The 23,398-nt window shown below is 53.8% G+C and overlaps 2 protein-coding genes across 6 annotated transcripts; both read left to right on the plus strand.

Annotated features, from left to right (window-relative positions):
- Positions 1 to 152: 152 nt before the first annotated feature.
- Gpr162 (G protein-coupled receptor 162) lies at positions 153 to 6,010 on the plus strand. 3 transcript variants are annotated; one of them, XM_028892361.2, is made up of 6 exons: positions 153 to 777; positions 1,389 to 1,528; positions 2,300 to 3,582; positions 4,116 to 4,305; positions 4,833 to 4,990; positions 5,249 to 6,010. In XM_028892361.2, the coding sequence occupies exons 3-6, from the start codon at positions 2,716 to 2,718 to the stop codon at positions 5,798 to 5,800; spliced, it is 1,767 nt and encodes a 588-aa protein (XP_028748194.1). In that variant the 5' UTR covers positions 153 to 777; positions 1,389 to 1,528; positions 2,300 to 2,715; the 3' UTR covers positions 5,801 to 6,010. The 3 variants fall into 3 exon arrangements, with proteins under 3 accessions (XP_028748194.1, XP_028748193.1, XP_037060036.1); XM_028892360.2 differs by lacking the exon at positions 1,389 to 1,528; XM_037204141.1 differs by lacking the exons at positions 153 to 777; positions 1,389 to 1,528 and adding an exon at positions 1,579 to 2,142.
- A 99-nt stretch (positions 6,011 to 6,109) lies between these two features.
- P3h3 (prolyl 3-hydroxylase 3) lies at positions 6,110 to 23,395 on the plus strand. 3 transcript variants are annotated; one of them, XM_028892357.2, is made up of 16 exons: positions 6,110 to 7,218; positions 8,140 to 8,292; positions 8,961 to 9,165; positions 9,972 to 10,103; positions 10,202 to 10,360; positions 10,471 to 10,607; positions 12,046 to 12,135; positions 13,490 to 13,542; positions 13,637 to 13,704; positions 13,863 to 13,987; positions 18,858 to 18,959; positions 19,252 to 19,402; positions 19,585 to 19,702; positions 19,831 to 19,906; positions 22,588 to 22,728; positions 22,852 to 23,395. In XM_028892357.2, the coding sequence occupies exons 1-16, from the start codon at positions 6,739 to 6,741 to the stop codon at positions 23,026 to 23,028; spliced, it is 2,367 nt and encodes a 788-aa protein (XP_028748190.1). In that variant the 5' UTR covers positions 6,110 to 6,738; the 3' UTR covers positions 23,029 to 23,395. The 3 variants fall into 3 exon arrangements, with proteins under 3 accessions (XP_028748190.1, XP_028748191.1, XP_028748192.1); XM_028892358.2 differs by lacking the exon at positions 10,202 to 10,360; XM_028892359.2 differs by lacking the exon at positions 22,852 to 23,395 and having other exon boundaries at positions 19,831 to 19,961; positions 22,588 to 22,722.
- Positions 23,396 to 23,398: the final 3 nt, after the last annotated feature.

Here is a 23,398-nt window from a genome sequence, read left to right on the forward strand (position 1 = left end):
GGAAAGGAAAGGGACTATGAGAAACTGTAATGTGTGTGGCAATTGTGTGTTGTCGTCCCCCCCCACCGTAAGTGTGCGCTTGTGTTCTGGGAGGAGAAAGAGGTGTACACAGGTATGCCAAGAGCCCACATCCTTTTTGATCTTTTTGATCCGTGCACCCACCTCCAACTTCACAGGCGGTCTCAGCCCGCATCACAAACACCCTCAGCTTCCAGCAGGCCTTCAGGTGCCCCTCTGAGCTCTACCCAAGAAGAGCCCTCCCAAGGATGCACACAGTGACACACGGTGACAGGCTTCCTCCTCCCCTGACAGCTAGCTCCTCGGTCCCTAACAACACCAGCTGCCTCTTCGGGCTCATTCGTGTTGAAAAAACGGGACGGGGTGGGGGCAGGACACCAACCGCTTCTCCAATGAAGCCCGCTCCCCGCCGTCCTCCTCGCCCCCTCCTTCTCCGCTCCTTCCTTGCCCCTCCTCCGCCAAGTCCCCGCGGTCCAGTTTCCCCGCCCCACCCTCGCCACCCCCGACCCCAAGACTGGCCAGCGGCTCCCTAACCCCGGGCTCGCAGGCGGATGACCCCGGGAGGCGGGAGCCTCGAGGGGCCGCAGACCAGCGCGCCGCGGGCTGAGCTGGGGAGGCCCGGCTGCGGAGGGGGAGGAGGCCTGGAGGGAGGGAGCGAACGAAGGAGGAGGGCTGGCGAGCTGGAGCCGGCAGGCGGCGGGAGCCCGGGCGAGCCTCGTCGGGAGTGCGTCTCCCCGGCAGAGCGGAGCGCGGCCGGAGGTAAGAGGACCCCTGCCCGGTCCCCCGCGTGTCTCGGCTCCCCCCCCACCCCGCCCAGCCAGCTGCCTCCGCTCCCCTCTTCCCCGCCCCCTCCTCCCCAGCCACCTGCTGTTTCTGCCCTGGAGAGCACCCTAGGTGACAGGAGGGAGGAGCCACCTGACCTTACCCGATCAAGGCGAAGGGCGAGGGACCCCTGTCGGCCAGGAAGCCCCCACTAGCCCTCCTCCCTTCCCTTCTCCCCCTCTGTCCTTCATCTCCTTCTCACTGTCCTTCACGTCTTTCTTCTTCCCTCCCTTTCTGACTCTCCCTCTCTCTTTCTTTCGGAGCCACCAACTGGGTCTGGGGGTGGAGGTGGGGGTGAGGGTGGATGGGAAGGGGTCCAAAGGCTGTAGGGGAAGGCAGTGGGGGGCATTCGGACCAATTCCCTACACCTCCCCCTGGCTGTCCATTGCCATGGCAACTAGGATGTACTGGACTAGGGGGGGAGACGAAGGTGGGGGCTGGACTGGGACCTCTTGGGGGGAGCTAGAGCCTCAGGTTCTTCCTCAGGAAACGGACGGTGGCCCGAAGCCATTATGCCGGTCCTTACAGCCTCTGACGTGATTTCCTAGTGTACTCCCCAGGTCTCGGTGAACGGTGTCGCTAAGATCAGGACCCTCCTCCTCCTCCTCCCCATCAGGGGGAAACTGAGGCTCTGGGCCAGAGGAGGAGACCCGAGGTCTACCTAGTGAGGACAGCCAGCCTATGGAAGGTCCAGCTTTTCTTCTCAGCCCCTCTGTCCCCTGCTCCCTACATCCATAATCCTCCTGCTCACTCCCCTCCCTCCAATATCCATCTCCTCGCCAAGGGTTTCTGAACCTTCCCTTCTATTTTCAGATACTACCACTTCCCCTCTTTCTCTTCTGCTCAAACTCTCCTCCTTCTCCCTGGTTCCCCCTCTTTCCATTTCTGGATGCTTCTGATGTCAGTGGCTTCCCCGCCCTCAGGTTCCCTAGCTACCCCCCACTTCAGTCCCAGCCTCCTTCCTTCCATCTTCCTTGGGTAGCTGAACCGGCGGGCGAAAATCCAGGCTTAGTTAAGCCGGGCCGAGACAAAGACCGCAAGGTCTAGGAAAATGGCATGTAAGGGAAGGAAGGGTGCCTGCTTCATTTAACGTGAGCCCTCAGGAAGGAACACATCACATGTCTCCCATTAGGAACTGAAGAAAGATCTGGGGATGCAGAGACAGGGCTGGGTAGTTCTGAGCACAGGCTATTGCAAGAAGGAACTTTGTAATTCCAAAGCAGGGAGAAAGGGCTAAAAAAGATGGAGACATGGAGACTTTTCCCATGTAGTCTGAAAGTAGAGGAGGTCTTCTTCGTATGGGTAAGTAGGCATCTGATTTAAGGCAGGAGAATGCCCTGAATGACCCCAGTGACTCTCAGCAATCAGTCATTTCTCTAGTTCCTAGAGAAAGGGTACACGTGAGCTAGAGGACAGCATAGGCCTAATTTTTGCCCCTCCATCTCCTCTTCCCTCACAGCTTATCTAGGTGACTGAGCTCCACCCCTCCGCACTGACTGGTCAAGACTCACTGGAGACAGAGGCCTGGAAGTCCCAGCATGGGAATCAGAGGTCTCTAGCCAGCTTCATAGATGGCAAAGCAGCAAGCTTGCCTCCCCCATCAATTACGGGGATAACTAAGAAAAAGCCCCACCCAATATGGAGGCTGAGGACCACCACCTCTACTGATTCTCTGCCTTCTCCCCTGCCCTGCCCACGGGGCTTAGCTGAGTCAGTCATGCAATGCTGAACAGTAAGGAAGACGTGGGGTCAGCTTGCCTGGCTGCAGGGCAGGGATCGTGGGCAGCATGGGGGTGTGTGTGAGCGGGGCTCCAGGGTGAGACCTAGCCCCCGCCCCCGGGAGTTCCAGGGGGTGGGGGTGGGGCCGAGGATAGGATGGCTCGGGGTGGGCTGGGGGCAGAAGAGGCCTCCCTCCGATCCAACGCCTTGTCCTGGCTGGCCTGTGGGCTCCTGGCCCTGCTGGCCAACGCCTGGATCATCCTTAGCATCTCAGCCAAACAGCAGAAGCACAAGCCCCTGGAGTTGCTGCTCTGCTTCCTGGCGGGCACACACATACTCATGGCGGCCGTGCCCCTCACCACCTTTGCTGTGGTGCAGCTCCGGCGCCAGGCTTCCTCCGACTATGACTGGAACGAGAGCATCTGCAAGGTCTTTGTGTCCACCTACTACACGCTGGCCCTGGCCACCTGCTTCACCGTCGCCTCGCTCTCCTACCATCGCATGTGGATGGTGCGCTGGCCTGTCAACTACCGCCTCAGCAACGCCAAGAAGCAGGCGCTGCATGCCGTCATGGGCATCTGGATGGTCAGCTTCATCCTTTCCACGCTGCCCTCCATAGGCTGGCATAACAATGGGGAGCGCTACTACGCCCGAGGCTGCCAGTTCATAGTCTCCAAGATCGGCCTCGGCTTCGGTGTCTGCTTCAGCCTCTTGCTTCTTGGGGGCATTGTCATGGGGTTGGTCTGCGTGGCCATCACTTTCTATCAGACACTGTGGGCCCGGCCCCGGAGGGCTCGGCAGGCCCGCAAGGCTGGGGCCAGTGTGGGAGCCAAAGTGGGGGGGCTGGGGGGCTTGGGTACACGACCAGCTTTCGAGGTGCCGGCCATTGTGGTGGAGGACACTCGAGGGAAGCGGCGGTCCTCGTTGGATGGCTCTGAATCTGCCAAGACATCTTTGCAGGTCACCAACTTGGTCAGCGCTATCGTCTTTCTCTATGACTCCCTCACAGGGGTGCCCATCCTGGTGAGACTGAGGTCCCTCCAACTCTGTCAGCCCCGCAGAAGCTCCATCGTGTCTTCTCACTGTCCTTTCCTCCCGACATTCGTGTTTCCCTGTCTCTATCATCCATCCTCGAGCTCCCGCTACTTCAGCCTCCCGGCTCCATCAGCCACTCTTCATTTCTATTCTCCAGCTCCATCTTCCATCCTGCCCCTCCGTCCACGTTCAGCCTGCCCCTCAGCTGCCCTTTGGCGCGCGCAGTCTCTGAGCACTCCTGCGTGGAAACCCTAGGCTCACCCTACCACGCTAGCCAGGCCCCATTCCCGGGTTTCCCCTAATCTAACTTTCTTGCAATGTCGATCTCTCCCTCCCTCTCTTTCTGTCTCTGTCTCTCCCCAACTCCGGGCTTCTGTCTACAGCATTTCCTGATTTTCCTCGTTCAATCCGTTCTTACTCACCCCGCCCCCCTTCCTAATCTCTGGCATCAGGAGTGGGTTCCAGGCTTGGGTGGGGCCCTGCCCCCCGCGCCTGACCAGTCATTCCCTCTCCCCCGCCAGGTGGTGAGCTTCTTCTCCTTGAAGTCAGACTCGGCTCCGCCATGGATGGTGCTGGCCGTGCTGTGGTGCTCCATGGCACAGACTCTGCTCCTGCCCTCCTTCATCTGGTCCTGCGAGCGCTACCGTGCAGATGTGCGCACAGTGTGGGAGCAGTGCGTGGCTATCATGTCCGAGGACGACGGCGACGATGGTCAGAGGAGGGACGGGGACGTGGGTTTCCTGGACAGCTACCGCTAGTGTCTGTCCTTTCCACCGCCCTTCTCCTTGAGGAGATGTGCTGCCCTGGGGTGCCCCCTGCTGGACTGAGCTGGAGCCAACTCCGGGCTCTGCACAGCCTGATCGTGCACTCGGCCATCCCAGCCCGGCGGCTTCCTTCCGCACTGAGGCCCCTGCTCCTGCCTGGCGGCCTGCACCGCCCAGCTTGGTCCATGCCAAGCAGAGCTCCAGAGAAAGGGTCCTCAGTCCTAATGCAAAGAAGGTCTGACATTAAAGGGAAGCTAAGCTTCCTGAAAGAGATGCCCTGCTCTTGGGACAATTCTTGGAAAAGAACAAGTCTGTGTGAAGGACCAGGGACTCAGTGACTGTACCAAAGCTAGCCATTCCCTCCTGGACTTACAGGCTCATGGGAACCAAAGGTTCCTCCTGGACCTTGGGAAGGGGGTGGAGAGAGGGTGGGTGGTCTCTGCCTGTAACCACTCTGCTGCTTCTCTCTCCTAGATGGAGCCTGTGACGACTACACAGACGGTCGAGTGTGCAAAATTCGTTTTGATGCTAATGGGGCCACAGGGTCAGGGGGTCGGGACCCCACCCAGGTCAAACTGCTGCCTGGCCGGCACATGCTATTTCCGCCTCTTGAGAGAGTACACTATTTACAGGTACGGGGAGAAGGGTCCCCCTCTCTTCTGGCCCCCTGGCTCTGGACTGCAGGGCACCCTAGGGGGCAGATGAAGGAAGGATGAGGGAAAGAATGGCCCCCTCAGGCCTCTCAGAACCAGGGTTACCTGCCAGAGTAAATGCTTTGGAGAAACGGAAGAGAATGACGCCGTTTGCAGAGACCAGACCCCGCTCGGCTTTCTGCCGCCTCTGCCTCAGTCTCCACAGTACCTCCAGGTCTCACCTGCTCCTCTTCCCAGGTCCCCCTGTCCCGCCGATTGTCCCACGATGAGACCAACATCTTCTCCACTCCTCGGGCACCAGGCTCCTTCCTGCACAAATGGTCATCTTCCGATGACATCCGGATCCTCCCAGCCCAGAGCCGAGCCCTCGGGGGCCCTCCCGAATACCTGGGACAGAGACACAGGCTGGAGGATGAGGAGGGTGAGGAAGAGGCCGAAGGCGGGGGCTTAGCCAGCCTTCGCCAGTTCCTAGAAAGTGGGGTTCTGGGGTCAGGTGGGGGACCCCCACGAGGTCCTGGCTTCTTCCGGGAGGAGATCACCACCTTCATCGATGAGACACCTCTGCCTTCTCCAACGGCCTCGCCGGGACCCTCTCCTCGTAGGCCCAGGCCACTGGGTTTTTCGCCTCGACGCCTCTCCCTTGGGTCTCCTGATAGCAGAGCTGTTGGACTTCCTTTGGGGCTGAGTGCAGGGAGACGCTGTTCTCTGACCGGGAGCGAGGGGAATTCAAGGGCTTGGGGAAGACCCTGGGGCCCAGGCAACCCCATCTTCCCCCAGCTGACCCTGTGAGGCCACATGGGCCTGCTTAACTCAGAGGAGGGGGCGCGGGTGAGGACTCCTCATTCTGGCCCTGAGCCTATGGCAGCTGCCTCCAGGGAGATGGGCGCTAGATCTGGATTCTAGAGCCCCAGCTCTCTCCCATCCAAGTGACCAGACACCCTACTCACCCATCTTTACCCCTAGCAAAACGTATTAAAGGTTGAAGTATTGCCATCGAAACCCTGGTCTCCAGCGTCTGCGGTGGCGAAGGGTATGGTCGGTGGCTTGGGGGAAGAGAGGGCCTCAGAGGGTACAAGATGGAGAAAGGGCAGGGAAAGAGGTACCGGAAGAACCCGTCCAACATGCAGACAGGCTTGGGGCATATGATGCTGGGGTGGGGCACTGGAGACCTGAGTGTGTTAGTTTGAAATGGGAAGGATATTTGTTCAAATAAGTGTAACTGTTCAGTCATCAACTCCACTGAGTGCTCCCGTGTGCTCACTTTCTGGGTGAAAAGTTTTGGGGTCAGAATCGGAGTCCCAAGCCCGGAGGCCCCCTCTGCCACGCTGCTTTCCAAAGATCATTCTCCAGCCCGGTGGGTTGGCAGGAGCGTGGGTAGATAAACGCGTGAGGGGCGTCCACAGTCCTTTTCCAGGACCCCAGGATAGACGGGAACGAAATTACCGCCACACCACAGGCGTCCCAGATCCTCCATCTCACCCTCCTTTCTCCATTTCCCTTTCTTACCCACACTAGCCCCACGTATCCTCGGGATTCTCGCTCGGTCCCACTTTGGTTTTCCCTGCGGCAGGTCTAAGCCCAGCAGGCTTCTTTGGCTTCACTTACTCATCTTTTCCTCTCCTTCTCCTCTCCATCTTTCCTTCCTTCTCCTCCCCCTGCCCCCCTCCCTCTCCCTCCCTCCCGGCTCCGCATTTTCCTTCGGAAGTGGGCCTGGTGCTTTGGGCACCATGCTGCGGCTCCTGAGGTTGCTGCTGTTGCTGCTGCTGCCTCCCCCGGGCTCCCCCGAGCCTTCCGAGCCCCCGGGCCTGGCCTCGTTATGGCCGGGGGCGCCTCCCCAGGCTCCCGACTTGCTCTTCGCGGACGGGCTGCGAGCCTACTCCGCCGGGGCTTGGGCGTCCGCGGTGGCGCTGCTGCGAGAGGCGCTGCGGAGCCGGACGGCGCTGGGCCGCGCGCGGCTGGACTGCGGGGCGAGCTGTGCCGCCGAGTCCGACGCCCAGCTCCTCGGCGACCCGCAGCCTGCCTCGCGGCCCGGGGCCTGGGAGCCGCTGCTCCTGCGCGCCACGCTCCGCCGCGCCGAGTGCCTGACCCAGTGCGCGGCACGCAGGCTGGGCCCGGGGGGTACGGCGAGACTCCGAGTGGGGAGCGCGCTGCGGGATGCCTTCCGCCGACGGGAGCCTTACAACTACCTGCAGAGGGCCTACTACCAGGTGCCGGAGCCAGCGAGGGTGCTACCCCAAGCCGGGTGGCTGTCTTACTTGGAGCTAACCAGGAGAGGGCAGGATGCTCAGCGCCCGGACTCAGGGCTGGAGTCCTGGGGGGCGGATAACGGGATAACATTTGAGTGGGTACCATCAAAAGGACGGCCAGGACTTGTGATGGTCGCGGAGGGAGGACCAAAAGAGAGTAGGGGGTGAAGCTGGAATGAGGAGGAGTGGGAGTAGATCGAACATGGAGGGAGGGCTCCGCAGTTTTATTTTAGCGGGTCTAGGTGAGTGAACGCAGCCTCTTCCTAGGTATGAAAAACAGAGGGTGAGGGGCCCAAACCAGCCCCAGGACAGGAAGTGCGTGTGTACGTTATGTTCAGGAGTGGGAGTTGGAGTGTGAGGAGTTGGAGTGTGAGTCTTCTCTTGGGACAGGACCGAGCTTCGGAAAGGCTGAATGAGGGAGGCTAGGTTTGGAGGAGGAAGCGCCACTGAGGCTGAACTCTGGCTGGGTGGCAGGAGACCGCTAACGGTAGCTAAAGCCTACGTGGCTGGAGGAGGGAGGGGCTCTCGTTACACACCCCTCAGCTCAGGGTCCTAGAGCCCTGCAGATTCTAGTCACTCAAGGTCTTCCCTGCTGCCCCATCTAGTTCAGCCATTCACTTCATTGTCTCCCAAACTGAGATCCTGAGATCCTCTGCCCATGGCCCACCCACTCCAAAGCTTTCAAACCTCCTTTCTTTCTGTACCAGAGTCCTGGGAACCCCAACATTCTGGCTTCTAAGGGATTTGGTGCTTTCTAGTTGGGACAGTTCTGCTAGGCTGGGCTTCCATAAGGCTCTGGAGGAGGTTGGTGAAGGGACATTGGTCTGAACCCCCTCCCCCTCCCCCTCTGGGCTCTGACATCTCATCCCTTTGGCTCCTCAGTTGAAGAAGCTGGACCTGGCAGCTTCCGCAGCACACACCTTCTTTGTGGCAAACCCAACCCACTTGCAGATGCGGGAAGACATGGCTAAGTACAGAAGAATGTCTGGGATCCGACCCCAGAGCTTCCAGGATCTGGAGACGCCCCTGTACTGGGTGAGCCTCTCAGTACTGGCTGGCTGCTGCCATCTCTAGCCTTGTGCAGCTTGAGCATCAGGAGGTCTGGGTACTGTTTCTCAGTGGCCCTGGGTGAAGAGTCTCTCCCTGGTAGTCAGCTTCCTCTGTGGCCACTAAAGTGTGTGCTGTTCTAATGTTCTGAGGACACATCGTTCTTCCTCAGGTCCATGCAGCAGGACAGGCACTTCATGCTCCAAATAAGCCCATTCCTTTTCCACCACCCCCCTCTGTGGTTTTTTTTTTTTTTTTTTTTTGAGACAGAGTTTCTGTGTTACCCTGGCTGATGAGCTGGAACTTGCTCTGTAGACGAGACTGGCCTCGAACACACACTCAAACTCACAGAGATCCGCCTGCCTCTGCCTCCAGAGGGCTGAAATTAAAGGCCTGTGCTACCACTTTTGCCTGGCCTATTTTTCTTTTTGAAACAGAGTCTCACTGTGTAGCCCTTGGCTGTCCTGGAACTCACTATTGTCTTCCAGTCTGGCCTCAAAGTCAATGAGATCCAATTGTCTCTGCCTCCTTGTGCCTCCTAGGATTAAAAGCATATGCCACCATGCCCTTTGATCTCCCAATCTTGTTTGACACACACACACACACACACACACACACACACACACGGACCTTGACCTTGCTCCCTTTCCCCACAGGCAGCCTATGACACTGGCCTGGAGCTACTGGGGCAGCAGGAGGCAGCCCTGGCACTGCCCAAGCTAGAGGAGGCCCTCCAAGGGAGCCTGGCCCATATGGAGAGCTGCCGAGCCGGCTGTGAGGGGCCTGAGGAACAACAGGGGGCTGGAGAGGAGGAGGAGGAGGAGGAAGGGAGCCAGGGGGGCCTGTATGAAGCCATTGCAGGTGAGTGTAGTTGGTTGTTTTTACTCTTTTGCTCTTTAGCTCTTTTGGGGGCCCGCCACCCAGCTCCCAAATAAATCACACATGGAGGCTTATTATTTCTTATGAATGCCTGGCCTTAGCTTGGCTTGTTTCTAGCCAGCTTTTCTTAACTTAAATCATCCTGTCTACCTTTTACCTCTGGGCTTTTACCTCTCTTATTTCTGTATATTTTTTGTTTGTTTGTTTTTTGAGACAGGGTTTCTCTGTGTAGCTTTGGTGCCTGTCCTGGATCTTGCTCTGCAGACCATGCTGGCCTTGAACTCACAGAGATCTGCCTGGCTCTACCTCCCAAGTGCTGGGATTAAAGACTTGCACCACCACCACCCGGCTTATTTCTATATATCTTTTCTTTCATTCTTACTCCATGGTTTGCTGTGTAACTGGGTGGCTGGCCCCTGGAGTCCTCTTCCTTCTCTTACTCCTAAATCTCTTGCTTCCTCATCCCTCCTTTTCTCCTATTTATTCTCCCTGCCTGGCAGCCCCTTCTATCCTTTCTCCTGCCTTGCTATTGGCCATCAGCTCTTTATTAGACCAATCAGGTGTTTTAGGCAGACAAAGTAACTCAGCTTCACAGAGTTAAACAAATGCAACATAAAAGAATGCAACACATCTTTGCATCATTAAACAAACGTTCCCCAGCAGAAACAAATGTAACACATCTAAAATAATATCCCAGGACAGATGAGGGGCTGAACCGTGTGCTGTGGGAGAGCACGGATGCCAGGGAGGACCATACACAACCCATGGCTCATTTGCCTTCTCTGCAGGACACTGGATCCGGGTTCTGCTGTGCCGGCAGCACTGTGTGGCAGATGCAGCCACCCGTCCTGGTCGCAGCTTCCCTGTCCCTGACTTCCTTCCCAGCCAGCTGAGGGGACTGCATGAGGCCTATGCTCAGGGTCAGCTTGGGAAGGGTGGACCCTGGGAGGGAAGATGTGTCTCTGCTGCCATTCTGAAGCCTGTCCCTCCTTTTCCCCACCTGACTCTGCATTGATAGTTTCACTGTCAGGGCCCCTGGGGACCAACGCTTCAGGATGGGGTCCTTTGACACCACTGTGCCAAGCTCAGATGGGGCGCTGGGTCCTTCAGCCCTTGTTGCTTCTCACCTGCCTTTGTTTCCTCCCCTCTTCCTCTTCTTTGAGCTCTGCTGTTGAAGGTATGTTTGAGGATGCCTTGGGGCTTCTGGGAGCTGGTGGCCTTTCCAGGTGACCGGCAGCTTTCTTTGTTCTATCCTGATTGTTGCTGTCCCCTCCCCACCATCTCCAGTGGGGAATGTGTCTAAGGCCATGGAAAATGCCCTGAGTGTCCTGCTCTTCTACCCAGAGGATGAGGCTGCCAAAAAGGCTCTGAATCAGTACCAAACTCAGTTGGGAGAGCCAAGACCCGGCCCGGGACCTCGAGAGGTAATCCCTTGCCCACACTCACTGATCTGATCAGTAGGGCCTGGAGCAAGCCAAACACCGGAGAGTGGGCTGGGTTCTCTACTCCATTCTGGCTTCGTTGTTTGATTTATTTGTTTATATTGTTTTACTTTATTGCATGTGTGTGCTCTAGGTCAGAAGAGAGCATGGGGATGAGTGTGGTGGCACACACTTTTATTTTTTTTTTTTTTTTTTTTTTTTTTTTTTTTTTTTTTTTTCTTTTAGCAGGTGGCTCGACTCACAGATCCCCTCTCCTCCGAGTGCTGAAAGTGCGCACACCCCCAATCTCAGCAACTCTTTAATCCCAGCAACTCGGAAGTTAGAGGCTAGCAGATCTCTGAGTTCAGGGCCAGCCTGGTCTACAGAGTGAGACCTTGTCTCAAAACAAACAAGTAAACACAAACAACAATGAGAAAGAGGACATGGGATGGGATGGAAATCGCTGGAATGGAGTTAGGATGGTTCTGAACCACCGTGTGGGTGCTAAGAACTGAACCTGGGTCCTCTGCAAGATCAACAAGTGTTCTTAACTGCTGAGCCCTCTCTCCAACCCAAATTTATTTGTTTATTTATATTTTATTTATTTTTTTTGAAATATGGTCTCATGTTTAGTCAGCATCGGGAGCAGAGCCAGGCAGATCTCTGTGAGTTCAGGCGCTGGACTACAGTGAGTTCAGAAGCGCAAAACACAGAGAAACCCTGTCTGGAACTCTACATAGACCAGGCTGGCCTGGAGCTCACAGTGATCTGCCTGCCTCTGCCTCCTGAGTGCTGGGATTAAAGTGTACAAGACCACACTCAGCTCATTCTGGCTTCTTACCCAAGCTCTTTAGCCACTGAAGGGATATCCAAGTCTAGTCTGACCTCTGCCTCAGCTCTGTGCCCCCAAACATCAGACTGTATTCATCCTGGGAGTCTATCCCCGCACTATTCTTTCCCCTTAATCTTATATCTGCCTGTCTGTGTGCATAAACGTGTATGAGAGTGAGTGAATGCATGCACAAGTCCATGCACAAGCGCATGCACATACACAGAGTCTCTCACGTCCACTTTTCTTTCTTTCTTTCTTTCTTTTTTTTTTTTTTTTTTTTTGGCTTTTTTGAGACAGGGTTTCTCTGTGTAGTTTTGGTGCCTGTCCTGGATCTCGCTCTGTAGACCAGGCTGGCCTTGAACTCACAGAGATCTGCCTGCCTCTGCCTCCCGAGTGCTGGCATTAAAGGCGTGAGCCACCACTGCCCAGCTCATGTCCACTCTTACTTTGAGCCCAGACACTCTGAAGGTCGACCCATTGCAGCATCCGGCTTGGCGATGGAGCTCAAGAGCTGGCAACTGTGCCCTAGAACCCAGGGCTGCCCTGTTCTCCCCCAGCTTTCCCTTCCCTTCTCCTTTATCTCCATTCTCCTGTCTCTGCCCTGTCCAGGACATCCAGCGCTTCGTTCTTCGATCCCTCGGGGAGAAGAGACAACTCTATTATGCCATGGAGCACCTGGGCACCAGCTTCCGGGACCCGGTAAGGAGTTGTGCTCTTCTCACAAGGGTGAGGCACAGTGATGCTGGGCATTCATATGCCGCTGCGGTCAGCAGCAGTGCCCACGTGCCCACAGCCGCAGACTTACAGAACTCCGGCATCCCAGGTTCCCAGGGACCTGCACAGTGTGGCTACAGTTAAAATGGCCGAGGGATCATGCATGGTTAAGAATCAGGCTCTCCTGCTCTGCTCTGCTTCCCTCTCCCCCCACCCCACAATCTTTCTCTCTCTCTAGGCCTGGCTCTTCTATCTCTCTCCCCTGCCTTCCCTTCCTAATAAAGTTCTAAAAAAATCAGGCTCTCGGCCACAAATACCCTCTGGTTACCTGTTTCCTTACCCAGTTTCTTTACCCGTCAATCATGAAGGTCACACACGTTCCACAGTCCTGTTGAAGCTCTGCCATCTGACAAAACAGTGCAGAAAGCCTCACTGCTGCTGACTCCATTCCCCTCCCTTAGTTATGAAGACCAAGTCCAGTGCCAGCATTATGAAGCCGGGACTTAACATAACGCAGTGGTTTCAATTGACTTTTTGAGGACTTGGATGACTTAGTGATAAGTGCTTCCCTAGCACACATACATGCACAGGGTTCTAGCTCTATCTAGCATTGCAAAAAAGAAAAAAAAAGCATTGCAAAAAGAGAAAGAAAGAAAGAAAGAAAGAAAGAAAGAAAGAAAGAAAGAAAGAAAGAAAGAAAGAAAGAAAAGAAGAAGGAAGGAAGGAAGGAAGGAAAGATATTTTGGACTCGATAGTTCTTTGTTGGAGGAGGGAATGGAGCTGTCCTTCTCGGCTTTGATGGGTCTTCAGCTGCTGTCCTGACCTTTTCCTAGGTGTCAATAATACACTGATAGCCCTTAAGTCATGACATCAATAGTTTCCAGACGTTGTCTAATGTCTCCTGGGGGTCAGATCACTCACAGAGAGCTTCTGGATAAAGTGAGGGCTGTAAAGCTAGTTTAAGTCCTATTCTGCCACTCACAAACTGTGTCAAGTCGACCCTACGATTCGACCTTGCTGTCTCCGAACCCTCACCTGGAAAGTGAGCACGTCAGAAACCACCATTCCATTAGAATTTACCAACTATTACAAACTCTAAACTACAGAATCTCACTGCAAGTATAAAGCTTTTAGCGCCTGGCAAACAGTAAGTGTGATGATGGGAGTCACTGTTTGTTACAGTCGGGTCTGTAACTCGAGGCTGTCGTGTGTGAGGTCGTCCCGGCACTGGCCTGCCCCACTTTGCCTTCCTCTGGAGCTGGAAGGCCTTAACATGGATTAAAGTCAGGAATCCCAGGATCTAGACAGAGGGTGATGGCGCTGTTCTTGACTGTCACAGGATTCTTGGACCCCAGCAGCGCTCATCCCTGAGGCACTGAGGGAGAAACTCAGGTAGGTGGTGGCCTGTGGTGGGGGCCACTTGGCCCGGGCTGGGAGGTGGAGGATGGGTCTGCACCGTCCCCTGAGTATGTCTCTCACCCCTGAGAGAGGATCAAGAGAAGAGGCCCTGGGACCATGAGCCTCCACAGCCGAAGTCCATGACTTACTGGAAGGGTGAGTTCCTTAGTATGTGTGGAATTGGGGGACAAGAGGTGGGAGTGGGGGGGCAGGAGGGGGGAAGATCAGGGGGCAGAAGTGAGGGCCTGGAATCTGCCAAATACTGCCCTTCAGGTGAGCCCCAGTGACCTTTGACCGCACTCTTCCCCTTGTAGATGTCCTTCTCCTGGAGGGTGTAACCCTCACCCAGGATGCCCAGCAGCTGAATGGGTCGGAGCGAGCTGTGTTGGACGGACTGTTGACTCCAGCTGAGTGTGGGGTTCTACTGCAGTTGGCCAAGGTACGATGGTGTGTGGTTCAGCCACCTACTCCTTTGCTCTTGGCCTATGTCCACCCAGTGTTCTATCTGCCTCCTCTCTCTCTCTTTAAATTTATTTATCTTTATTTTATGTGTGTTGGTGTTTTGCCATGGATGTCCGGTCCCCTGGAACTGGAATTATAAACAGTTGTGAACTGCCATGTGGGTGCTGGGAATTGAACCCCAGTCCTCTGGAAGAGCAGTCAGTGCTCTTAACCACTGAGCCATCTCTACAGCCCCATCAAGGTTTTTTTTTGTTTTTGTTTTTTTTTTTTTTTTTTTTTGGTTTTTCGAGACAGGGTTTCTCTGTGTAGCTTTGCCCCTTTCCTGGAACTTGCTTTGTCGACCATGCTGGCCTCAAATTCACAGAGATCCACCTGCCTCTGCCTCCCGAGTGCTGGGATTAAAGGTGTGCGCCACCACCGCCCGAGCTCTTTTTCCTCTTTTTATTTATTATTTTTTTGCATAAACATGATGCGTTTATTCAGGATATACTCTTCATATTACCTCATCTAAAGTTAATTGCTAACAGAGTCTATTTTAAACTATATTGATAACGTGAACACAGGCATGCATGAAGACAAAGGCCCCTCCTGATTTTAGAGGTTGTCTTACTATGGAGTTGTCTTTTCATAACATTTTTACTGTCGGTTCTGGGTGAACCAGGGTGGCCTCTTCCGGTGTCATTAACAATACTTTTGCCCTGATCCTGTTCTGATGGTGTCTCTCCTGTGATCAGTGTCTGTAGAAGGAGCTTTAAAATGGTTCCTTAAGCCGGGCGGTGGTGGCACACGACTTTAATCCCAGCACTTGGGAGGCAGAAGCAGGCAGGTCTCTGTGAATTCAAGGCCAGCCTGGTCTACAGAGTGAGTTCCAGGAAAGGCACAAAGCAACACAGAGAAACCCTGTCTCGGAAAGAAAAAAAAAAAGTTCCCTAATCAATAAAATAAAATAAAGGGATAAAACAAAACAAAAAAAATTTAAAAATAAAACAGTTCCCTTTGGCCAGGCAGTGGGGGCACACAACTTTAATCCCAGCAGCTGGGGAGGCAGAAGCAGACAGATCTCTGTGAGTTTGAGGTCAGCCTGGTCTACAGAGCAAGTTCCAGGACAGCCAGGACTACACACAGAAACCCTGTCTCAAACAAACAAAACAAAACCAAAATGGTTCTCTTCTTTCTTCCATTTTGAGACAGAGTCTCACTGTGTAGACCAGGCTGGCCTTGAATTCAGAGTCCACCTGCCTCTACCTCCTGAGTGCTAGGATTAAAGGCCTGTTCAACTACACCTGGCTCCCCCTTCTTGATTCCTTATTTATAGTCTCATGGAGCACTTTCTCAGAGCAATAGCCACAGAGGACATGTTTCTGTTTCAGGTGACCACATTCAGAACAAATATCTAAATTGTTCTTAATAAGGTCTCCTAAGACCTCTTCTCCTACCCGTTCACTTCAACCCCTCATCTGTTTTGGGAGCTGCCATCCAAAATCTACTATCTAAAAGGCTGGGGCTTTCTGTCCCCATGTGAGTATGGATGGACCCTGGACTGCTAATGCCCCCAGAGGACCGCAGCAGCTTCCAGAGCTCCCAAATGGTCCAGCGTGCACTGCAGGAGCCATGTTCCTCTGCTTCCTTTCCTTCATAACTTAGCTGATGCAGATAGTGTGAGTGCTCTTATTTGAGACAGGGTCTTGCTGCGTTGCCCAGGCTGGCCTTAAATTCAGGGTCCTCCTATCAGCACCCCACCTAAACCTTAAGTGCTGGAAATGACAGCCTTGCGGTGTATGCCACCACATCTGGCCAGGGCAGATGTGCTTTACAAAGGCTAGGAAGAAAAGACAGAATGGAAGAGCAGAGACGTGGGTGTCTATACACAGAAGGTTTCTTGGTTCCCTGACAGTTCAGATGGTGGCAGGCGTCCTTTCCCAGCATTTCATCCTCTCCTAGTCTGGGATGAATGACCTGTGCTCACATGCTGAGGCTCTCATGATGCTTCACTCCAGACTTGGACTCATTCATTACGTATTCCTGGAGTGCCTGCTGTGGACTAGAAATGGCTAGATGCTAGTGGGAGGTGGACAAGCAAAGACTGCCCTTTAGAGACATGTGGAGGGAGGGAAACCAAGGTGGAGGCATGGTTAGAGCAGGTCTAAGTTCTGCAAGGAAGTGTGTACATTCTAACGGAGACACTAACAATGCAGAGGCCTTGGCAGCTGATACTCCAGTTCAGTCCTACACCGCTCTTGCTGTAGTTTGCAGTGCTGGGGGGCAGGGTCATCACGTCCACGGTATCGAACATGCCAGCCTTACCCGTTTGTTGTCGTCCTAGCTACCGGGAAGGCTAAGGCAGGAGGATTGCTTGGGCTGGGGAGTTTGAAGCCAACCTGAGCAACATAAAGAGATCCGTCACAAAGGGGAGGAGAAAGCAGAGGAGGGAGAAGGCAGAAAGGAAGAAGGAGGGTCTAGAGAGAAGGCTCTATGAGATGGCTGGAAGCACTGACAACTCTCCCAGAGGACCAGGGTTCGATTCCTACCACATGGTAGCTCACAACCGTCTGTAACTCCAGCTCCAGGCGATCTGAAACCAAGATCTACATGCAGGCAAAACACCCATACACATAAAAAAGGATAACAAAAACTTAAAAAAAAAGGGGGGGGGTGCTTTCCGTAAACTGCAGGAAAAATGGGTTAAAGGTGTGGAGCCGATCCAGTAGTTACCTGTTTATTTAAATGTCTGTGAGTTGGTTTCCCATCTGTAAAGTGGGATTTACCGAGTTTCTATCTTGGTGGTGTCCCGAGGCGTGAATATATTGTGAAGCCTTTAGGAGAATGAGGAAAGCGCTCAGGACGCAGTTGCCGCTACTCTGCGGTCTGTTATCAAGAGAGAAGAGGGAGAGAGCCGAGAGTGATGGCTATCGTGGAGAAGGCCTTCTCTTCCTCCTGAGCCTCAGCTTTGTTGGCAGATGGTGGACAGCTGCGGTGGATTTCAGCGTTCACTTCCGAGTGAGTGCAGACAATCCCAGCCGCCATCCTGTGGACTCAGGCGCCCCCTCTAGTGGCAGTTTTCAGAAGACAATGGTAGAGGAAACGGGGAAACTTAGTGCTGTGGCCTTAGCTTCTGGCTGTATTCAAGGGAATGAGGAGAGGCTCCAGGGAACCAAGAGAGGGGAACAGATGAGAGAGACAAGGAGTACTAGGGAATAAAAGTTAGAAAAAGATAAGTTTGCAGAAGATAATGAGAAGACCACACCAGGGGTAATCTTGAGACGTCTTTCCTTTCCTTAACTTAGTGTGGCCTCAGGACCTTTGCATGTTTCCATTTCACACATTCAAGTGGTATTTCTGCAACATTTGGTTTTAATTTAGATGTTGCCTCATTAAGGAGCTGTGGATGAGCACTCATAAAATTGCAACCCTGTTTTAATTTTCATATCACTTATCACCATCTGGATTTTTTTCTATTTAATTGTTATCTTTTTTAAAAATTTTTAAAAAGATTTGTTACGTATATAGAAGAAGGTGCCAAATTTCATTACAGATGGTTGTGAGCCACCATGTGGTTGCTGGGAATTGAACTCAGGACCCCTGGAAGAGCAGTCGGTGCTCTTAACCTCTGAGCCATCTTTCCAGCCCCTCCCCCCTTTTTAAGAAACAAGCCAAGCTAAGGCCAGGCATTTATTTATTTATTTATTTATTTATTTATTTATTTATTTATTTATTTATTGGTGCTGAGGATCGAACCCAGGGCCTTGTGCTTGCTAGGCAAGCGCTCTACCACTGAGCTAAATCCCCAACCTATTTGTTATCTTAAAACATAAATCCTAGGGGCTGAGGAGGTAGCTGATTTGGTAGAGGGCTTGCCTAACACACACAAAGCCCTGGGTTTGAGCTCTAGCACCTCATAAACCAGGTATAGTGGCACAGGTCTGTAACCAGCACCTAGGAGGCTGAGGCAGGAGGATCAGGAATTCAACATCCCGAGGTTTGATCCCAGCACTGCTAAAGAGGAAGCGGAGGTAGAGGTGGGAGCTAGATGGCTTGGGTGACTGGTGGACTCATAGGGGGAGGTTCGTATGTTAGGATAACAAGGGAATGGCACTCACACACAGATTCAAAGTCGGCTGCAAGATGAACATCTGCAGGGCGTGGCAGTTTATTCCCTCCCATGATCCCAGCGCTTGGGAAGTTGGGGCAGGAAGACGGCTGCGAACTTGAGGCCAGAGTAGGCCACACATTGATTTCCAGGCCATTCTTGGCTAGAGAATGATACCCTGTCTCAAAAGAAAAAAAAATCCCATGGATAGACATCCAAACCTGGGGAGACCCCAGGAGATATGAGTCACAGGAGGCAGTCGGGTAGTAGGGATCCGGCATCAGAGGCCGTGGAGTCATGGAGCCCATCAGTGGGATGAGGTCAGTGCTGTCTTGATAACTCAAGCTTCATGCCAGAACTGGCCTGTCAGACTTCCTGTTGGGCCCTGCTGCAGAAAGACTCCCGTCTCCCCATTGCAGGGTAACCCAGTACTTCCTGCCTCAGACCCCAGCCCCCCTCTCTTCAGCCACTCTTACCATCTCAAGATCCCCTCTCCCCACTGTGGGGTGCTCTCCAGGGCAATGTCCACATAGTCCCCTTGGTAAGTAGCATTCCAGAACTTCTTTGAGAACAACAATCCAGAAAACCAGGACAAGTGACATTCTCTGGGAAAGGGCCACAGGTCAGGAAAAAGTCACAGGGGATTTCTGGAAGTTCCTAGTCAGCCCCAGGACTGAGAAGGCCTGAAGGAGAGCCTTGGAGCCATGTGGCAGTGAAGTATGCCAGGAATGACTCGCTCTATAAACCCTTTCTCATTTAGGATGCAGCTGAGGCTGGGGCCAGGTCTGGCTATCGTGGCCGCCGCTCACCCCACAGTCCTCATGAACGCTTTGAGGGGCTCACAGTGCTCAAGGCTGCTCAGGTAAGAGGAGGCCCGTCTGATGCCCAATACTTGAGAAGCAGGGCTGTGTCCAGAGGCTGGATACCGAGGCCTGGGCTTTTGTGGAGGAATTCCCTGGGGATCTAGATTACTTCTTCTCGGTCCATCATTGAGAAAGGGTGTATTCTGAGACCTGAGGCCCTGGTGTGCCATAGAGTTGCTGAAGGAGGAGTGTGGGCTACTGGACAGACAGTAGACCCACATAGGAGAGTGGTGTCAGACACACGGGGCTGATGTTAGGCCTGCCTTCCCTGGCCTCTCTCCCTGCCTGCAGCTGGCCCAGGCTGGGACTGTGGGCAGGCCAGGTGCTAAGTTGCTTCTGGAGGCGAGTGAGCGAGTGCGGACCTTGACCCAGGCTTACTTCTCTCCGGAAAGGCCACTGTATCTTTCCTTCACCCACCTGGTGTGCCGAAGTGCCATTGAAGGTAACCATCAGGGAACCCATCTGTATGGCTCTAGTCTTGACGGCAGTCCCCTGCTGGCCTAACTGGGGGCAGGGAGCTTCTCCGATTATTTGTCACCCCAGGAGCTACAGGCATGGGTCCCCCCCCCGGGGGGGGGCATGGTGGGGGCCCTGATTTATTCACTGGATCCATTTACATCCTAGGTGAACAAGAGCAGCGCATGGACCTGAGTCACCCAGTGCATGCGGACAACTGTGTCCTGGATCCCGACACTGGTGAATGCTGGCGGGAGCCCCCAGCCTACACCTATCGAGACTATAGGTGGGTAGCCTCTCTAGGGACTGGGAGGTAGGCACACAAGGCCCAAAGGCTGTCTGTATTGCCAGGCCTGGGTCTGGGTTGGGGGGGGCAGGTCTCACTGCCTCCTTCCTGTCTTCTCTACTTTCCAGTGGACTCCTCTACCTCAATGATGACTTCAAAGGAGGCGACCTGTTCTTCACACAGCCCAACGCCCTCACTGTTACGGTAGGGGGTTGGGCCCAGCTGCCGGGTCAGGATTCAAAACAGAAGTTCTCCAAAGGCAAATGCAGGGAAATGGCCGGGGCCACCTTAACCCTGTCCCTCCCGCCCCTCTAGTCCTGTTGGCCACTGGACTGCATTCAGGGCTTTCTGCAGAGGTGGATTGAGCCTCACAGAAGATCTCTAAATGTCCCCCAGCCCGCCTTCCTAGTTTGCCTTACCTCCTAAGGGTGGCTGAGCATAGGCTGAGCAAAGGATACATACTTGTAGTCCAGCTGTTGAGGGCTAAGGTTGGAGGACCCCCAAACCCCAGGAGTTCAAGGTCAGCCTGGACAATGTATCAAGACACCTTCTAGAAACAAAACCAACCCCGGGCCAGTGAGGTAGCACAGTGGGAAAGGTGCTCACCCCTAAGCCCGGGCGACAACCTGAGTTTGGTCTCTAGAACCAATACGGCGGCAGGAGAGAACCAGTTTCCACAAGTTACCCTCTGATCTCCACACCACACTGCACCCTTCACCCCCACCTCCAAGAAAAGTAATAAAAACTCAGAACAAAAACAGAACAAGGTGGGTGTGGGCTCAAGAGATGGCTCAGTGGTTAAGAGCACAGGGCTCTTCTTGCAGAGGAGCGGGTGTGGGTCCCAGCATCCACATGGTGGCTCACAACCACGTCTAACTCTAGTTTGGGGGATCTGACACCCTTTCTGGCCTCCCATGACCGGGCAGCAGTGGAGCTAGCTATTAGTACAGGCACAGACAGGGCCATTGGACTAGACTTCAGATTGGGGTTCTTAACACTTTGGAAATTCACTTTCCTAACTAAGGGTGACAGTAACAGCACCCATTATTGTTGACATTATTGTTGTTGTTATTATTATTACTGTAAACAGGGTCTTGCTACATAGCCCACATTAGCCTTGAATTGACTATATAGCTAGCCCTGGCTGCTCTTGAATTTACAGCAATCCTCCTGTTGTGGCCTTCTGGGCGCTGAGATTATAGACATGCACCACCCCAAGTGACTGACTTTTGGTTTTGGAGATAAGGTCCCATAGTGTAGCCCTGGCTGGCCTGGGACTCACACGTAGACCAGGCTGGCTGTGAACCACAGAGATCCGCCTGTTTCAGCTTCTCAAGTGCTGTGCCACCTTGCCTGGCTTTGCATGCACATAATTTGTGGAGTGCAGATGTGTGCATGCCACAGTGCACACGTGGAGATCAGAACACACCATCAGGTGTCATCCTTACCCCGTCCCTCCCTCACATCTGGGTGTGGCGGTGTTGGGATTACAGACTTGAGCTCCCTTACCTGGCTTGTATGTGGGGGCCAGGGAACTGAACTCGGATCCTTACACTTGCACAGCAACCACTTTACCCACTAAGCCATCTTCCCAGCACTATGAGAAGTAGTGTTTAAAAATGTTGCTTTACTTTACGTGGGCATCTGTGTGCATGTGCAAGGGGTGGGCGGAGGGGAGGGTGCATGCCACACACAGAGGACAGCTTATAGGAGTTGGTTCTCTCCTTCCACCACGTGTGGAAGTTCTAAGGACTGAACTCAGGTTGTTGGGATTGGTGGCAAGCACCTTTACCCCCAACCATCTCTCTGACCCGATAAAAAGTAATTTATAGCTGGGCAGTGGTGGTGTTGCACGCCTTCATCCCAGCACTTGGGAGGCAGAGGCAGGTGGATCTCTGTGAGTTCGAGGCCAGCCTGGGCTACAAAGTGAGTTCCAGGAAAGGCGCAAAGCTACACAGAGAAACCCTGTCTTGAAAAAAAAAAAAAAAAAAAAAAAAAAAAAAAAAAAAAAAAAAAAGTAATTTATAGAATATGCTTAAAAGAATGAGCCAGTGCCTTGTACTATTAAACAGTTAAGGAATGTTAGGTGTCCTTATTGTCCTTGGTCATGGAGACTTCTACACCTGGGCCTAGAAATGGGCAAGAAGGGGGCAGGCATGGCAGTACACACCTGTGAGCTATCATAGGGAAACAGAGGCAGGAGTTCCAGGCCAGCACAGAGGCATAAGCAGAGAGGAGCAACTGTGTTCTGTGTACTCAGGTACAGTCTAGGATTTCCTTAGGGTAGAAAGGCGTCGAAGGGCCTCATCACCTTCCGTCCCATTGGTGCTGCTCTAGGGCCCTGGGAGTACTTCACTCCAGGCTCCAGGACAGGGACCCTCCAGGAGGCACCTGCCCCCTTTGGCTTCCATCTCCTCTAGCCTTGCATTCTCCCTCCCTAAGTTAAGGCCAGTTTCTCATTTGCCCCAAGCTAGTTCCTGTGGTGATACTTTATTTGTGCACCCCAATAAAGCTTATCTGAGGATCAGAGGAAAAAGCCAGCCACTAGATTAAACATAGAAGTCAGGCAATGGTGGCACATGCCTAAATCCTAGCACTTGAGAACTCTTGTCTTTGCTTGGGTTAAAGGCGTGTGCCACCACGCCTGGCTCTGTTCCCAGTGTGGCCTTGAACTCACAGAGATCCAGGCTGATCTCTGCCTCCTGATAGGATTAAGGGTGTGCCACCACTGTCTGGCCTCTATGTCTAATCCAGGAGCTGGCTCTGTCCTCTGATCCCCAGATAAGTTTTATTTGTTAGAGCACAAATAAAATACCACCCCAAGTCCCTGAGTTAGTGAGGGGTAATGGACAGGAAGTCTGATGCTGTGTTTCCCCACCCCTCAGGCTCAGGTTCGTCCTCGATGTGGGCGCCTCGTGGCCTTCAGCTCTGGTGGTGAGAACCCCCACGGTGTATGGGCTGTGACACGGGGACGCCGCTGTGCCCTAGCTCTGTGGCACACGTGGGCGCCTGAGCACAGGGAGCAGGTGAGGAGGTGTGCGGTAGGAGGACATGAAGGGGGGGGGGTCACTGCGGAAACTTGTGGAGCTGTTGGCTGGCCCAGGGAAGGTGGATGCCAAGAACTGAACCATAGTTTTATCCACCCCCAGGAGTGGGTAGAAGCCAAAGAGCTGCTGCAGGAGGAAGATGAAGAGGGGGAGGAGGAGGAAGAGGAAGAAGAGGAAGAAATTCTCAGCAGAGACCCTTCCCCAGAACCCCCAAGTCACAAGCTTCAGCGGGCCCAAGACAGGGCTGGGAAGCTACTCCGGGTCCGAGAGGAGCTGTGACTGGCTGAGCCAACTTCTTAGGGATATGGCCACTTGACTTGGGAAGGAACCAATGCGAAGGCCTGTGTGACATCAGGAACGGAGTAGCATGCCCTGTCTCTTCCGTCTACCACCGTGGGGACCTACAAGGGCCACCAAGCCCTGGACTCACAAGCTTACTACACAGACTTAGACTAGAGCCCAACAGGCCCAGAAGCCAGATCTGGCCCAGGCTGAGGGACCTGCAGGGTCGCTAGGACAAAGATCATTATGCCTCCCTGAAAGGCATGGCAAGGATTGAAGGTTAACTCCTAATAAGGAAGACCCAGAGGAGACAATGCCATCCTCTCCCAACCTGTGCAATAAAGAACATGACGATCCCCAGCCAGGG

Source organism: Peromyscus leucopus, chromosome 3, assembly GCF_004664715.2.
Source record: "Peromyscus leucopus breed LL Stock chromosome 3, UCI_PerLeu_2.1, whole genome shotgun sequence".
In the NCBI taxonomy this organism is placed as follows: Eukaryota; Metazoa; Chordata; class Mammalia; order Rodentia; family Cricetidae; genus Peromyscus; species Peromyscus leucopus.

Excerpts from the sequence above, each read along its gene's own strand:
- Gpr162 (XM_028892361.2), top strand. The coding sequence starts at position 2,716 with ATGGCTCGGGGTGGGCTGGGGGCAGAAGAGGCCTCCCTCCGATCCAAC. Across the intron at positions 3,583-4,115 it reads TCACAGGGGTGCCCATCCTG|GTGGTGAGCTTCTTCTCCTT; the intron begins GTGAGACTGAGG and ends CTCCCCCGCCAG. Across the intron at positions 4,306-4,832 it reads CGAGGACGACGGCGACGATG|ATGGAGCCTGTGACGACTAC; the intron begins GTCAGAGGAGGG and ends TCTCTCTCCTAG.
- P3h3 (XM_028892357.2), top strand. The coding sequence starts at position 6,739 with ATGCTGCGGCTCCTGAGGTTGCTGCTGTTGCTGCTGCTGCCTCCCCCG. Across the intron at positions 13,705-13,862 it reads GTCCATGACTTACTGGAAGG|ATGTCCTTCTCCTGGAGGGT; the intron begins GTGAGTTCCTTA and ends TTCCCCTTGTAG. Across the intron at positions 19,703-19,830 it reads TACACCTATCGAGACTATAG|TGGACTCCTCTACCTCAATG; the intron begins GTGGGTAGCCTC and ends TCTACTTTCCAG.